Source organism: Centropristis striata, chromosome 18, assembly GCF_030273125.1.
Source record: "Centropristis striata isolate RG_2023a ecotype Rhode Island chromosome 18, C.striata_1.0, whole genome shotgun sequence".
Lineage (NCBI taxonomy): Eukaryota > Metazoa > Chordata > Actinopteri > Perciformes > Serranidae > Centropristis > Centropristis striata.
Genome location: NC_081534.1, coordinates 12,886,645 through 12,902,744, shown reverse-complemented (window position 1 = coordinate 12,902,744; position 16,100 = coordinate 12,886,645). Strand labels below are relative to the sequence as shown.

The window sequence follows — 16,100 nt, the reverse complement described above, 5'->3', positions numbered from 1 at the left end:
AAATCTGAACATGTACGTATCAGATTCCTGAGTGTGCTAAAAAATTGATCTTTCTCTCTTTTCCCCCAAGAATTCATGGAGGCTGGAAAGATGAAGCCTGCTCAGGTAAAGCTGCACCCTGTCAGCCTCCATCCCTCTCTCTGTATCTATGATCAGCCTAATGCATCACACTGATGACAGATAAGTAAAGAGGCTAAAGATGGCTGGAGTGGAAAAGACCTATACTCAGTATGTAAAGGATCTTCTCTAGGCGAATGGCCGAAGAGTGAATGAGTCAAGTCAAATAAAACAAACGTATCAGCATCAAAATGTACTTAAAGGATAAAAAATAAAAACACTAGTTATGCAGAATGGCCCCACTCAGATTTTTTTTCATATATTCCAAATACATTATTATTTTTGATGCATTTATGTCAGCAGCTTTTTATTGTTGTCCAGGTAGGGCTAATTTTAACTACTTAATATACTTAGAAACTTATGAGGTTTAAATGGTAAATGGACTGTACTTATATAGCGCTTTTATCCAAAGGTTTAGTTTATAAACATCTGTTATCATTTCAAATTGATTGTATTTTTCATGTTAGATCTTCACCTGAAAAGTAACTAAAGCTGGCAGCTAAATGTAGTGGAGTAAAAAGTACATTTGCCCCTAAAATGTACTGAAGTAGAAGTATAAAGTTACATATGTGGAAATACTCAAGTAAAGTACCTCAAATTGTACTTAAGTACATTACTTGAGTAAATGTACTTAGTTACATTCCACCACTGATGAGTTGTCATGCTGAACTTTAATACACAGGATCAGTGAATATTGACACAAACACACACACACACACACACACACACACACACACTGCTGTACCAAGGCATTTTTTTATTGAGTTTGATTACATCATTCTAACAGTGAACTGGTCAAGAGGGTGGAGGGACTAAATGAACAAATTATAAATCACATTGTTCACAGTTAAGGCAAAGATAATACGCTTTCAGGCTATTTTAGCTCTTTCATGGAAAGAATAATGAAGCATTATATACACATCCTATTTCATAAACGACACGCTTACTAAATATGACGACACCGGTTATGCAGGCACCTTGATAGCAGCTCCTGCTCATATATGACCTCACACTAACTGTTATATTGTAAGAAATGAAGATGACTTTTCAAGTGTCAGGTACTTAGAAAATAAAGGTCAAACATTCCTTTTAATACTGTGGCCTACTGTCCCCTCTAAGTTGTCTGAGTTTTTAGGATTTTTAGACGTAGGTTTTGCTTTAATATATAACAAGAGAATGGCAGTAACACTACAGTAAATTAACCAATGGATAATGTAAGCTACATTTGATATCTGTCAGTATTATAATCAGATAAATAAATAAAATACACTTAATGGCATTTATGGAAACATGCGTGGAACATATTGTATGAAGTGAATTAAAAGGCGTTTCATGAAGGCCACCACATATATGACATTTTTATCACAACACATACACACTGTGTGATTTAGTAGAAAAATAAACATTTGTAAATAATAATTCAGCAATTCATCTCACATATAGTCTTGATTTTTTGGGAGAAAACCAATAGTTATTTTTGACCATTAAAATGTTGTGCTTTCTTTTTTTTTGTCTCAACAATAAATATTCATTCTAAACCGTCTTTATAATGTACCTTCTGTCAGGATCATGTCAAACTGCATAGACGTTCAGTCACTGTGCTCTCTAATACACTATATCCATGTCACTAATTTCTTTCAAAGAGAATAATAGATTCCAAACATATATGTTACTATAAAGTAAAATGAGTCCACATGTATTCGCATTGAGGATCGTTAACAGTCTCGAAAAAGTTCAGAGTAAGAAAATAAATTCTACATTGAGTATTTGGCACAAGTTTCAGTAACTTGCTCTGTGATGTGTGCACAGTGTGATTGTGTGACGCACTTCTGAACAGATGCTATATTGTCTGTTAAACACACTTTGCAACTGTCTGCATCAATAGCAGAGAAGGTCTAGCTACAGAAATAATGTCAACACTCACTCAAAAATAATATATGTGCTAAGCTGCCTCAATAAATTACTATAGTTTCTCATATACATACATCTAGTCAGAAGGCTACACAGGCCATCTTTTCATAAAAGTGCACTTACATCCATCTTGTGCGTTATAAGAGTCCTCACAGCAGGTTAAGTAGCTCTCTGCTGTGCACTCAAAGTGCTCCATCTTCTATAAAAGTCTACAAATTCATACCACACATGTAACCACCACACCATCAGTCAGTCAGTCAGTCGCTCAGCAGGCCACGGGCAGTCAGCTGCTGGGATGGGGACTCCGTGGAGGTGTAGTGCCTGGATGATCCACCCGGGGGAGCTGCTGCCTCCAGTAGGTGAAGTGGCTGTAGGTGTCCGAGCAGGGAAAGTCTGAGGAGGAGGCTCGTATCTTCAGAGGAAACACGTGGTCTACCACCTCACCCAGTCGGACGTAACTGATGAGAGGTAAGCGATAAATTAGCCTTTTATTCTGAAGTCATAATTATGTTTCCTCCTGGAATATATCATGTAAACTGGATGCAGGACTTACGATGAAATGTTGGTCTTGGCGTGCTCCTGCACCAGCTCGCCTTTAGGGTTTACTGTAAAAATCCTGTTCAGTGGCACCCCGACTTCTTTATAGGAAAATACATCCTGCAAAAATAAATAAGAATTGAGTGTTAGAAGTGATTTACATCAAAAATAAAATTAGAAAAATAACATGCATTCATGCAAGAAACTGCAGCACAAATGGCTTTAATTTTCAAACAAAAAAATCTAGATTAATTTTATGCAAGTGATAATGTACAGAGAGCCAGTCATTATTGGTAAAATAAACCCCAACAGAATGATGACCTGCTTACTGTATATTATACAACTTATTACATGGCTACTTACTAAAAAAACATTTGACACAAAACTTTGATTTAAAAATGATGTTGTTTCCACTATAGATAGGTCTATTGTAGCAATGGCCAGTTGCTAGAGCAGCAGTCCACTACAGTGCCATAAATGACCAATTAGAATCAAGCATTCAACAAAGTTATGTAATAAACACAAGTATTAACCTTTAAATGAGCTAGTGTACCATAAATTGCTTATATAACGTGTGTGTACCGTTGGTCTGTTGCCAAATGCTGCATAGAACGGCTGAGTGTTTGGGTAGAAGAGGTTCCTGATATCATTGAGACACTCCACCTTGAATTTCTCTGGTTTCTTCTCAATCACTTCCCTGTCAAACACACATATACCACAGAGATGTAACCAACAACCACCACAGTTCATCAAGTCTTCTGCATCATCTTGCACATTATTAAATGACTAATGAGAATATTCGTGTGGGTCAGAGACCTGTGCAGAGCTGAAAACAGGCTGCTGGGGCTGAGAAGGACAGGGCCCATAGGGAGCATGGTGCCTCTCTCGTTGACCCAGTGGAGGTAACCTCTGGTCATGTCAGCCATGCCGATAGCCCGAGCTGAACAGTACAGGAACTTGTAGCCGTTTCTGATGGAGAGAGAGAAGAAAGAAAGAGCATGTGTATTAATAATCATTAATAATCCTGGTGTACAGGATTCTCAAGCACTGTGTGCCTGCCTGTGTTTGTGCTTTGCTTTAACAAAAACTATTCAAAACACTTCACATTTGACAGTATAAGTCTTATTTAATAAGTGCTTACTGGCTGACTTTGTGGTAGAGGTGTGCAATGCCCTGGTGGGTCCAGTCTTTCCCCAGTGTGGGCAGGATGTGACCCAATGTGTCCGACCTGGACACAAACACACGTAAATGACATTGTTCCTTATTACATACATACATTTTTATGACAAACATTGCCTGCATTCATCAGATTAAAAAATAAATAAATAGTGACAAGAAAAGTTAATGAGGGCACCCCACCAAGTAGGAACCACAAATCAGAAAGTCTGCCAATTTTGGAACATGACTTGCTGAGTTGATGTCATATTATACAGAAACATGGCGAACAAAAATGAATGATGGCTCAGTTGTAAAAACATATTAATTGAAATATTGCATATACATTTTCTCACATTAATTTGTAATATAGCATTAGGCTGCTATCCAAGTAGATTGACCTTGATTTTATTTAGAAAAGTAGTTATATATTAGTATTAACCCAGATAATAAGTCAGTTAAAACAATAAATTAATGGTTTTAGGGAATTGACGTGCTGGTTAATCTGCTTTTTAGCTGCCTTTTTTCCACATTAGGACCTAAAGCTTATGAACACACTGAAGAAGGACGAATGACTTCTGAAATTGGGAAATTTGACAATCCAAGGAGCGTGTAAATGCACATTTAGTTAAACTATGACTTTAAGGTAGCTGTAAAACTATGTGTATACTGTATATTCACATGTATCACACACCTGGTGATGGTTCCATCTATGTCGGAGATAATTATCTTGTCGTCCCAGTTCCAGAGGTAGATGGTGCCCTGACAGCGACAGGTTCCCTGGTACTGAGTGGTCACACTGAACACAGCATCATTAGGACCGTCCTGCAGCTGGAGAGACAGCTGCGTGTGTGTGTGAGAGAGGGAGAGAGAGAGTGTGATATAATATGACGCTAAAAATAATGACTAATTATACATAAGAAATGTCAAAATCTGCACCCACCAGCTGCTCTGATGTGAGTCGGAGTGTTTTCTTATAAGACACGCCTCCTGTTGAGAGCCCGGGCTCTGATTGGCCGCTGGCTGAGCTCTGCATGGCTGCTCTGTGGTCTTCATCACTAGAGGATGACTCTTCTTGTCTGGCATCAGACAGATTGACAGGGTAATAAAGTGTGTTCAGTTCTGTCAGTTAGAGGATATTTTCAGGCCATTAATGTTTTTTAGAGTTCCTCACCTGCTTGACATTTTCCCAGCCTGCTCAGCAAAACCACAGGCACCACACTCGGAGACAGAATCCTGCAAGAGAATAAACGCTGTTAATTTGCGTTATTCACTCATTTAGAGAGAATCAACTTTATGAAATGATGAGAGGAAATTACAGATTTGGTGCTGCTGTTTCTGCCTCTCCAGGAGAACCACCACCTCCCTCCTTTCTTGGGCATCTTCTCCTTCATGATGTTCTCCACAGCAGCCTGGAGCGGAGCACACACAACCCCAAAGAACCACAACACAACACCGTAAAAAAACACACTTAAAAAACAAAAGCCAAATTAACAAACAACTGTAAAATCAACAAACAGTAACACAGAAGCAATAATGTGTCTGTGGTTGGAATGGGGAAAATGAAGCATGTTTGGCTGGTTGATAGGGAAAAAATAGGAGGAAGAATGAGAAAGAGTAGAAAACAGGAGAAAAAGGAGCAAAAGGGTGTCTCTGACGTACAGAGCTGTAGCCCAGCACACCAGTCAGACAACAGAGAAGGAACTCTAAGGCTGAGTTAATGTAACTGAGGCAAGAGGACTAATGAATAGATGCAATGGGAGGGAAGGAAGGGGAACAGAGAGGAAGACAAGGTTTAAGGAGAACAGAATCAGTGGATGTTTGTAACACAACATAAAGTCTTTTTGAAGCTGCAATAACAGAACATTGCTGTGAGTTGTAGGTTTTATATTATGCAACATAATGACGGATAGAAGCATGCATCAAGCAGAGCAGCTTTCTTTGACATAAATAAAGACATTTCTACCATAAATTGATGCACACAGAATGCAGTTAAAAGTGTTTGACGGCAAACATTTTCTGGACTTTCAGGACCCTATGCCCCCCCTCAACATGTGTAAAAAAGACTAAATGATTATTTTACATTCATACTGCCCCTTGCCTGTCACTAATCTTGCACCTCAGCTCAAATAAGGCTCTCAAGAATATCAGTATTAAATGTATAGGGATGCAAACATACAAGTTGCAGTACCAATTTTGGTCAAAAGGGGGAGTAGTATTCATGTAACACAACCACTATTGAGCCATTAGTATCTATGCTGTGTATCAATTTCTTACCTTTGGCAGCGGTTTCTGAAAGGCTTGCATAGCCAGCATAAGTGGAGCCGCAGAGCTCCAATTATAGTATCTGAAGGAGAAAACAAATTATATTTTTATCAATTACATAACTGCAGCGTAGAAAAACACTTTGTCAGCTACATTTCTTTACTTTAAACAATCCTGCATACACTGCAGTTTGGGCTGCAATGTGTTAAATCCATACAAGATACAGTGGATTGTAAACTGCTTATAGCCTGCTGTTTTACTATACTTAGACATAAAAATGTTCTCACTCCATCAAGTGCAAGTTTCTTACTTTGAGCCAATTTTCACAACCAAGTTGGGGTCGTCAATGATGGAGGGATTTTCTGCAAACTGCTGGTAAGAGATGATCTTCTCGTGGAACTGCTCTGTAAGGACACACACACACACACACACACACACACACACACACACACACACACACACACACAAACACACTTTATGTTGTAGTTTCCCTTTTTCTACAGTGTACAACACAGTGTATGAAGCACACAGTCGTGCTGTGTCTCACCTTTAGTGATTTCCCTGTTGTCATTGAGTCCTCCACACAAAGAGATGGCGATAGCTGGCATGTCACCCATGAGGTCGCAGTAGCTGTCCACTCCGCTGTCTCCTCCAGAGCTGACTGACTGTGGGGACAGACTGCTGCTGTGGAGGCCTGGGTCTGAGATGCTCCTCACTGCTGCACCACTGTCACTAGAAACAAAAGGTATTTATAAGAATGGACCCCTCAGCTATTGTAAAGCTCAGCTATATTAGTGTGTTTCATTACATATAAATGTTCCTTAAGTTTTTTTTTTGTTTTTGTTTTAATTGTTAATACTTTTTATATTACCTCTGTTATATTTCTAGTTTATACTAATGATTGATGGGTTTTTTTGCTATCCACTTTGCTGCTGTAACTCTTGAAATGTCCCCTTAATCTTAAATCTTAATCTTAATCTTATGTTACGACCGTGTGCTTACACGTACCTTTTAGGGAAATAAAGGGCCGCCACTTCAGGCTCAAGCTCTGTGATGTCATCCAGGTAAATTCCATCAGAACCAAGATGTCGACTTCTCTTATCTGGAACAGAGATGACTCCATTGAAATATACTGCTTTAATGTTAAAAAAAACACATTATTTTTCTCATTCTGTCCGTCTGAATATACCTTTATTCACTGTCTGTCTGAAACTCTCTTTTTAGTGCCTGTCTCTTTAAGCCCCACTCTTGAAAGAAAAATATGGTGCACCTCTGCAAAGGCAAACTGCCTTCCACATCACATCATTTTCTTTTTCTTCTTAATATGTACTCCAGCTTCCCTTTCAAAGTGCATATTGTTCTTGGTAACGTATTATTTTACCCCTAAAACACAATAAAGCTTGGATTCCTTCTAGGAATCCTGAATCCTTCCTGTTTTCTTGGCTGTAACTCACCCTAATGCAATGCAAGAAATGATATTTGGTTCGTGGTAAACCAGAAAAGAATTTAATAAAAACTAAACAGCAGATTTCGGGTTGGATTATTTTGATTAACTGTCATATTTAGAGAGATTTTCCAGATGTATTTTGGGTGATTTTAGCACCACAAATGAAAGGCCATTGAGCCATTAAGCACAAAAGAGAACTAAAGCTGACAGCTTAAAACCTCAGTAAATGAAATGACTTGTGAATTGAATGAACTACCTTTCCTCTTGGAGGGAGAGTCAGTCTTTCCTGGTGGACGATGCGTTGCCTCCTCCATGTCAGACATCACACGAGTCACCACACCTCCAGCCCCAATTGTTTCCTCGCATGTCTCCTCAGACATTAACAGTCTAAGTGAGGATATTTCAGAGCAGGGTCCACATTGTTCAGAAGACGTCTCATGAGATATCACTCGGAAGTGTGTGCTTTCAGTCACAGGGATGGACACTGGGCAAACTGGTGGAGGGTCAGGTTTCACTGGGAGGAAGGATGGCTAGACAAGCAGGAAAGAGGATGAAAGAAAATGAATATATATAGAGAGAGATGTTATCTCTGTGTATGTATGCTCAGTGGGCACTTTTGTTTACCGTGGCAGCCTGTGGCAGCTCCCCCCAGGCCCAGTGCATGGCTGGATTCTGATTGTCTGCGTCTGATGGCTTCATCATTAGTTCAGAGTCGCTCTTGGGAGAAGTGGGACGAGAGTTTCCAGGGCTGAGAGAGGAATAGAGTATAAACAACAATTACAGAGCTGCTTCTTCTGAATGGAAACATGTAGATCTTCATCATATGAGTGAATGAAGCACCTCTGAATAGGACTCCACTCTCCATCTGAACGAGTGTAGATACCAGTCTGTTTGAAAGAGCCGCTGGTCGAACCGACTGTCTCATCTCTTAAGGCGTCCCGAGATGAAGTCCTAAAACACACACACATACTGTATATTTGATAACATGTCATTGAATATCATTCATCTTTAGTTTTTTTCATAATGTAGAATGTGTTTTGTTTTGTAACAGTCTGGAATTGACTTTTCACTTTTCATCCATTTGAGACAAACAGAGACCATGCCTGAACTTGTTGCACTCTGCCTGAACTCATCACATGTCCTGTAGCTACAGTACTGTATTATGGTTGAACATAATACATTGCTGTTACTAATAGTCATAGGTGGATTATGAGACAATGGGACCCTGGGCAGAGACATGCTCTTCTTTTATGTCTCTTTGTAGCTGTTATGCATCTATCTGTGGTTTTGTGCCTCGTCTTCTTATGTCTCCATATAGTTCCTTTGTGCCTCTTTATAGTTGTTGTTTTCTGTAGTTGTTTTGCCCTGTTCTGCATTTTGTCTCTCTTTGTGATTGTTTTGTGTGTCCTTGTAGTCAATTTGAGTCTCTTTCTTATCATTTTGAGTCTCCTTGAAGTTTTCATGCATCTCTTTGTTGTCATTTTGAGTCTCTTTATAGTTGTTTTGTGTCTCTTTGTTGTCAGATTGAGTCTTTTTGTTGTTTTTTTGTGTCTTTTACGGTTACTTTGGCCCTTTTCAAAGCCATTGTAAGTCTCTTTGTGTCCCTTTGCAGTTGTTTTGCTTTTCTTCGTGGTTGTTTTGGCTTCTTTGTAGTATTTTTGTTTATTTGTGGTCATTTTGAGTCTCTTCCTGGTTGGTATGTGTCTCTGAGTGACATTTAATAGTTCAAGGCCAGGGGGTCACTGACACTTTGAGTCCATGGACCTATGATTGTTAGGCCCATTCAGTAATTTATCCATGCAAATACTGGTTTTAGTTTATTATAAATTCTTCCCTTTTATAACAAACCATGATAACAATGTGTTTACACTCTATATATAAAACAATCTTTGTAATAACAATATGCACTATAAGCTTGGTGTTGTTTTATAGTCATGTACAGTAGAGATTAGACAGAGACTAGATGTAATGTATACCCTACACACGTGCAGAGATGAAAATAAATCTGTCATGTGGCAGCTATTTACAACGGCTGCTGTATTCATTCTTGATAAATGGACTTAAACACTTATAGGAAGTCAGAGCCATGGCTCCTACAGCTGCATGCCTGACCCACATGCACATGCTTTTCTCATTTAGACCTGCCAAGTCACATGTTGGTAGTTGCATGCACTTCATGCATGTATGGAACATGCAACAAACACGCAGATAGTGAAGATAGTTCCTCTTGTCACATGTAAAGCTTCTTCTTTTCTAGCCAGTAAAACCCACACAGCTGAAGTTATGGTTTCCATATGGTCTTGAGAGTTATCAGTGTGTTTGCCAATACCACAGCCGGAGTCCTCTCCACTACAGACACTGGTCTGTTTATTCTCTGGTTCTATTACAGCTGCTGTCAAAGCTCATTTCAGTGATGTATTATACTTTTTATCACACTGCCTCACTGTCCCCCCTTTCTCCCCTCCCTTCTTCTGTCACGTGTACTGCTTTTTCTCTTTGCTTCCTTCTTTTTGCTTTCTTTTTCCTCTTCTCTTCCATCTCAGCTTCACTCTTTCCACATTTTCTCACCTGTTGCTCTCCATCTCCGTCATGTCATCCGAGCTGATGTCTATGGTGAACATGTCTTCGTCCTCCGTGTACTCCCCGCTCTCCTCCCTCCTCACGCTGTCCGCCCGAGCCTTCCTCCTCCTCTTCCTCCTCTTCTTCATCATCACACCGCCACTCTCTCCCATGCTTCCAGCAGAGCCCAGGGTCTGTATGGGCGGCCCAGAGTTCTTCCCCAGCAGGGAGGAGCTCATCAGAATGGCCCCATCCGACAAGATTGGAGACGTGGCCAGGTAAGACGGAACCACTTCCTGTTTAGATAAGAGACACAAGTGAGATGTGGGCTGATGGTTTCTCAACAACACATTTGTAAGGAAGTAAAACATTTTTTTAAAACGTTTTAAAGGTCCCATATTGTAAGAGTCAGCTTTTTAGGAGGGGGCTCTTAAAGAGACAGGCACTAAAACTGAGCATTTCAGACAGAGGGTGAACACGGGTATATTCAAAAAGACGGTATGAGAAAAATAGTGCAATTTTTTAACATTAAAGCATGTAAATATGTTCTAATACAAAGGGAAAATACAAGTATGAATCTGAAAAAGAGGACAACATGTCCTCTTTTAAACCAGCATTAAATAAAAACAAATCTGAGCATGAATGCATTAATAAAGTGCCTTTGGGAAATATAAGACATATCTCACTCAACATCAACAAGATCTTCAGTCTTGCCATTAAAATTGCATCTGTTTTGCATCCATTTTGCTGTTTTTGCATAGTTTATGGTGTGAAACAGGTCAGGACAAAAAAAATGTGATTGCGCAAAGTACACTGTTACCTCTAGAATTGACATTATACACTGCAAAACAAATACTCCATCCAAAATATTCTCTCTGGCATCCACCCTGACAAGCAGGTTAAAACTAGATTTTGAAATTTGGAATAACTCCAAGTAGGACATGACTTCTGGCACTGTTTTGCACATTTTTTGCTCTGAGGCATATGTGTGCAATCATTGCCAAACAGTTTGTAGCCAGTTCTGCAGTGAGGAGACCCTCCAATCCAAAACAGGTTTTTTTCCTCATTTCTGTGAAAAGAGGGTTTTTTTTCTCCTTCTAGGAAACGAAAAGGCTTTCCTGGAGGTCTTCTGTTGTCGGCGTGGGGGAGCGAAAATGTGTATTTGTGTGTGCAGACATATGGAGAGAGAGAGGGAGAGAAGAGGAGGAGGAGGAGGAGGAGAGGAAAAAGTGAGGTATAACTGTATAATTTGTGGTCTGACAATCCTCGCTCACGTTTTTCCTCTCTGTGCCAAGAGCTCCCTGTCTCACTGCTCCCCCTCTTTCTCTTCGAGGCCTGGGAATCTGACACCACTCTGGGGAAAATAAATCACCCACTTCCCTTGTTGGTGCCGGCTTCTCCGTCCTCAGTCATTTACCGCTTGTTTGTGTCTTTTAGCTGCACTCATTCTCATGTGCATACAATAGTGAAGAAACATTTTACAATGACAGAACATGTGACTTGGCAGTTTAAACTGCAGTTTCAAAATCTTGGAAAACCAAATGAAAACACTTGGTGTTGCAAAAGTCAGCTTTCCAAGAATGGTGGAAAAACAGCTGCTTTTTTATCGTTTTGCATGGATTTTGAAGTTTGAATGGCTCTCATGGGCTTCATAAACATAAAAACAACAAAAGAGGAGGGTATTTCTTACTACATCTATTCAACGAGTCAAACTTGAACTACTTTTCTAAAATCACATTTCTTTGCTTGGAAACTCAAGTCTAGGTTTATCCTCAGTCATTAAGCCACAGTATTAAATATAGGTCAGGAAGCTTGAGCTAGCAAATGTTGCATTGAGGACTTATTCACTCACTGATGAACAGAGGAATGCTGTTCAGCCAAAAAGAAAAAAGGAAAGGAAAAAATTCCTGACAGCCGCGCCAACTCTGCACACAGCGTGACCTTGTTGAAGCTACTACAGTATGACTGCATATAAGGAGGAAGATAGTTTGGATAGCACTTCTCGCTTGTAAACATGGGTGTGTCTGTATTTCAGGGACGTCAGCGGGGCGGAGACTGGTGTTTGAAAATGAGTGTTTTTATTTGAATCAATGTCTCCCCTTTAATGGTTGTCAGAGCTAGAGCATTGTACAAAGCCAGTTACAGTTAAAGTCATGCATACCTGATCATTTTCTGTTTCTTGCACAAAGAAAGCTTCTCCATTGTCCCCAAGCTTCATATGTAGATCCACTGGTTCTCCATTGATCTCAATGTCCACCTGGAGGAGAAAGGGGCAAAACAGAGGGGAAACAAAACCTCAATCATCAAGCATCTGAAAGGTTACAGCTCTCTCAACGTGACAACAAAGGCGGTTGCCCTCACCACTTTCTCTCGGGACCGGAGGACTCCCATCTTGCCGAAGCGTACGTGGAAAGGTGAGCACTGCAGGGATCCATCGGGCTGCCTCACTACGATGACGTCAATGCAGCCGGAAAGTGTGGCGGGATTGAGGCCTCGGTACAGCTCTTTGACCTGGACGAACACCTGGCCTGCCAACTGGCCCACGTAGTTCATGGTCTGACGGGTCTAGTTGTGGGAACAGTGAAAGAGGGACAAGACAAAGACGGGACAGAAGAAATCATTAGTATTAGTATTAAAAACTATTAACTACATCCATACCATACAATAAGTCTTCTAGTTTATATTAGGGTGGTAAGAAACTATTATCTCCAGTGTTGTTCATGTTCCATTGGAAGTCTATTCCGTTTGGAACCTTAACCAAGTAGTTTTGGTGTCTAACCCAACCAGATAATTCCATTACACAGCTTTAACAACATCTAGTATTATTTCTAGATTCTTGCTAATACACAGCCCTACTTCATAGACATGATCACTAGGCCCCACACAACTCGAACTGTCTCTGACTCAGTCATCCTCCAGAAAAGGAGGTGTTTATGAACCAGCATCTACTGTGCCATTCTTCAGTCAGTCAATCAAACCGGCGATGACGTATAACTCTCCCTCAGGGGCATGAGGTGAAGCTATTCTAATACTCTGATCTGAAGTCAGTTTTTGAGCTGCACTATGACTGGTATGGCTAGTGAAAGAGGCCTTGGTGGCTGGTTCCTGTTCAGCACTCTTGCAGGTTCTCCCAGAACAGTCTGTGACTGAGAGAGAACCTGTTGCCACTTTGACTTTCCCATCCTCTCGTCCCCTACCCGATAAGTCTGGAAATCCGATCCAACTGTTTTCCATTCAGCAGCACCAGACAACTGAGGTCAAAGGACAACGCATCTGTACTGCGGTAGGCGATGTCTTAACCTTCCGTGGGGTTTACTGGTTGAGCTGGGGCGTCATGGGAACTACAGCACAACACCTTCAGAGACATGTGAGACGGACTGTGACAATGTCTTTTGAAGGTAAAGTACAAGGTGACAAAAGAACTAGACTGAACGCACGAGTCTGAGAATGCTGATCATGTTCTTCAACAGCTACAGCCCTCTTAGTCACACACTGTACACTCTAAATATGGTCCTGGTTTAAAGACAATAACATAAGTAAAATCCGAAAATATATCAAAAATATATTCTTTATTTCTGTAAATTATCCAAGTGTTTCTCACTATTTCCAAACATATATAAATCTGTTATTTCAATCAAGGTACTGGTTGGTTTCATTTGGTCAATGGCTTCATATTCCCTTTGCATGCATCAGCATTATGGCTTTCTGAGAGAAGATTCACATAATTTACTTTTTATCCAGTTTCAAGCCACATTTTTATGATACACTTATTAGATCTCTGTAATTTTAACTATATCTTTTATAGGATTTTAGTCACTGGCTGTCTGGATCTTAAGTTATCATAGAAAAAAGCTGAGCAAATGTCCTTTGTCCACCAAACAGCATTGGAAAAACACAGATTTTTACAGGTCGAAATCACATGGTCCTTGTTTTGAAGAGGAAGATACCTCTGTTATTAAAAAATGAACGAGGAACACTCTAGGAATCCTAACCAGGAGATGCCGAATGCAATAACATCAATGTTTGTTATTGTTTTTATTGGCAGATTCATAGTGACAGAGAACATCATAATATGTTTAAAGTCCCTGAAAAGTTATTTCCTCAGTCAGCTTCTAAGTGAAGGTATTCCACAGATACATGCACTTTTCTGCCAAACATCTAGGACTAACAGTTTTATTTGTTTCAAATTACAGATCTCTGTAATTGTTTAATGTGATCAAATTAAACCCTCACAGTCCCGATGAAGCAGATTATCTTAGTTTTGAGAGCAGCCATTGAGAAATACTCAAGTTTGAAGCCAGATTTTCAGGGGGTTTGAACCTCACATACACACTTCCCCTAAGTGGTAACATTTAGTCCTGTCACTTGTTGCATAATTATTCCTCATACGACAAATTTCTGTTAAATCATTTGTGAAAAAATGTTGAATGGCCAAATGCTTTCAAATTTAACATTCAAAAAGACCTTTAAAGGAATATGACATTTTGTTTTATCTTTGACAACATCATTATCCTCTGTGTCCGCACAAAAATTCTTAACATCTCTATTGTAGTATTGATCATCTGTTCGGTAACTCTGTTTCTGTCTGTGTCCTCTCAATTAATCATATTTTTCATACTAATTTTGACAGCTCAACTCTACAAAAAACAATTAGGTCATAAGGTGAGTTAAAGAAGGTAAGAAAAAAACATTTCAAGAATATGTAATCAACCTTATCCATGCTGGCGCCATCGAATTACTAAATTATTAACTATGATGCAAACCCAAATGGCCACACGTGATGAATCCCATTTGTATAGTTCAAGACTCCTCAGGGTTTTGCAGCTGTCAAATAACAGGGATGTGGGTCTGACCTTGTCTCAGTTGGCAGTGGGCCCCCTAAAATGATTGCAGCAACAGTGAAGATTTGGAACAATGCCAACATATCCCCCTTTTTGAGCATGTGACCATGCGAACAGGCCCCTTACATATGAACAGGAATCCTAATTTTAGAGCAGCAGACAAATCCATAACGAGCCATAACAATGTCTGAGTCTGAAAAACCTCTTATAGATAACCTCAACCATCTTTAATTATTAATTTCACCTTTCACTGAGGCATTGAGTTACAGAGCTGCTAGAAAGCCAAGCTGATTTTCAAAGCAAAGGAATTTTTATGTGAACACTGCTACATGCAGCAGAGCAGCTTCATCCAAAAATAGATTGTGCTACAGATGAGACAGAAAGAGGAACAAATGTCTCAAAGAACCGACAGAACTGCTGTCTACTACTACTGTTTTCAAATATGAGTGGTAGTGGATAAAAAACATAAAGGAGCCTTTGAGAAATGCTATTTTTAAAAGCCACAGACTTGTATGTTCATTAGTTTAATGGGTTTACAAGCTGCAGTTATGCAGATTTCCTTGTCCTTCTGGCTGTACCACTCAGCAAATAATGTGTTTTATAGTATACTTACTAATACTTATAGTAAACTTTCACTTTCATCAAGTCTCATAACATATTACTACACAGACATATTCCATAAGCATAACAAAATGTCACGTCTCCTGGTCATTTAAGAAAATAAAAGCCTCAGATGTAAAGTATAAGTGATTAATTATTAGTTGAATTAAAAAGACACATATATACAATATATAGGCCTATGCTTCACCAAAACAGCTAGTGTTCCCTACTACACATTTAAACAGACAGAAATGTAAAAATCTGGGTAAATAAGCTGACTCATAACATCCAGCTATGAGTGTATGACAGTGCAGGTGGAAATGTTGGTAGTAATAAATTATCGATACAGCATATAATGAGTATAAGGACACAGTAATGGTGATCATCTGTCATTAGACTGGCATCATCTATGATGAGACAGGCAGGTGCAGTCAAATACATGATAAAAACAGGCTCCTACCTTCTGTATCTGAATATGCTGACAGTCTTTACCAACACGCAGACTGGCGTTTCCTCGGCGGTGAATGACAACTCAACAACACCTTATGGAAGCAGCATTTCCCGGTAGAGGTGATGTCTGAGTGTTTGATAGAGCCTTCACTTGCTGTCACCGACTTGTAGCAACAAAAACGGACTATTTAAGTCAACGCGATACTCATTTCTCCCTC

General features: G+C 39.7%; 1 protein-coding gene across 1 annotated transcript; it reads right to left on the bottom strand.

Moving 5' to 3' along the window:
* Positions 1-1,236: 1,236 nt before the first annotated feature.
* On the bottom strand, positions 1,237-16,100 carry LOC131991466 (phosphatidate phosphatase LPIN1-like). Its single transcript, XM_059356922.1, has 20 exons — positions 15,893-16,100; positions 12,353-12,556; positions 12,153-12,248; positions 10,001-10,287; positions 8,273-8,383; positions 8,057-8,180; positions 7,689-7,962; positions 6,994-7,087; positions 6,533-6,717; positions 6,296-6,389; positions 5,998-6,067; positions 5,040-5,132; positions 4,895-4,956; positions 4,664-4,799; positions 4,415-4,563; positions 3,707-3,793; positions 3,382-3,534; positions 3,148-3,262; positions 2,582-2,685; positions 1,237-2,486 (listed from the first exon to the last, which is right to left on the bottom strand). The coding sequence occupies exons 2-20, from the start codon at positions 12,542-12,544 to the stop codon at positions 2,312-2,314; spliced, it is 2,601 nt and encodes an 866-aa protein (XP_059212905.1). The 5' UTR covers positions 12,545-12,556; positions 15,893-16,100; the 3' UTR covers positions 1,237-2,311.

Bases quoted from the DNA above. Each gene is read 5' to 3' on its own strand.
- LOC131991466 (XM_059356922.1), bottom strand. From the start codon at position 12,544: ATGAACTACGTGGGCCAGTTGGCAGGCCAGGTGTTCGTCCAGGTCAAA. The intron at 4,564-4,663 runs GTGGGTGCAGAT...ACACACACGCAG, and splicing joins GACTCACATCAGAGCAGCTG to CTGTCTCTCCAGCTGCAGGA. The intron at 3,794-4,414 runs GTGTGTGATACA...GTTTGTGTCCAG, and splicing joins ATAGATGGAACCATCACCAG to GTCGGACACATTGGGTCACA.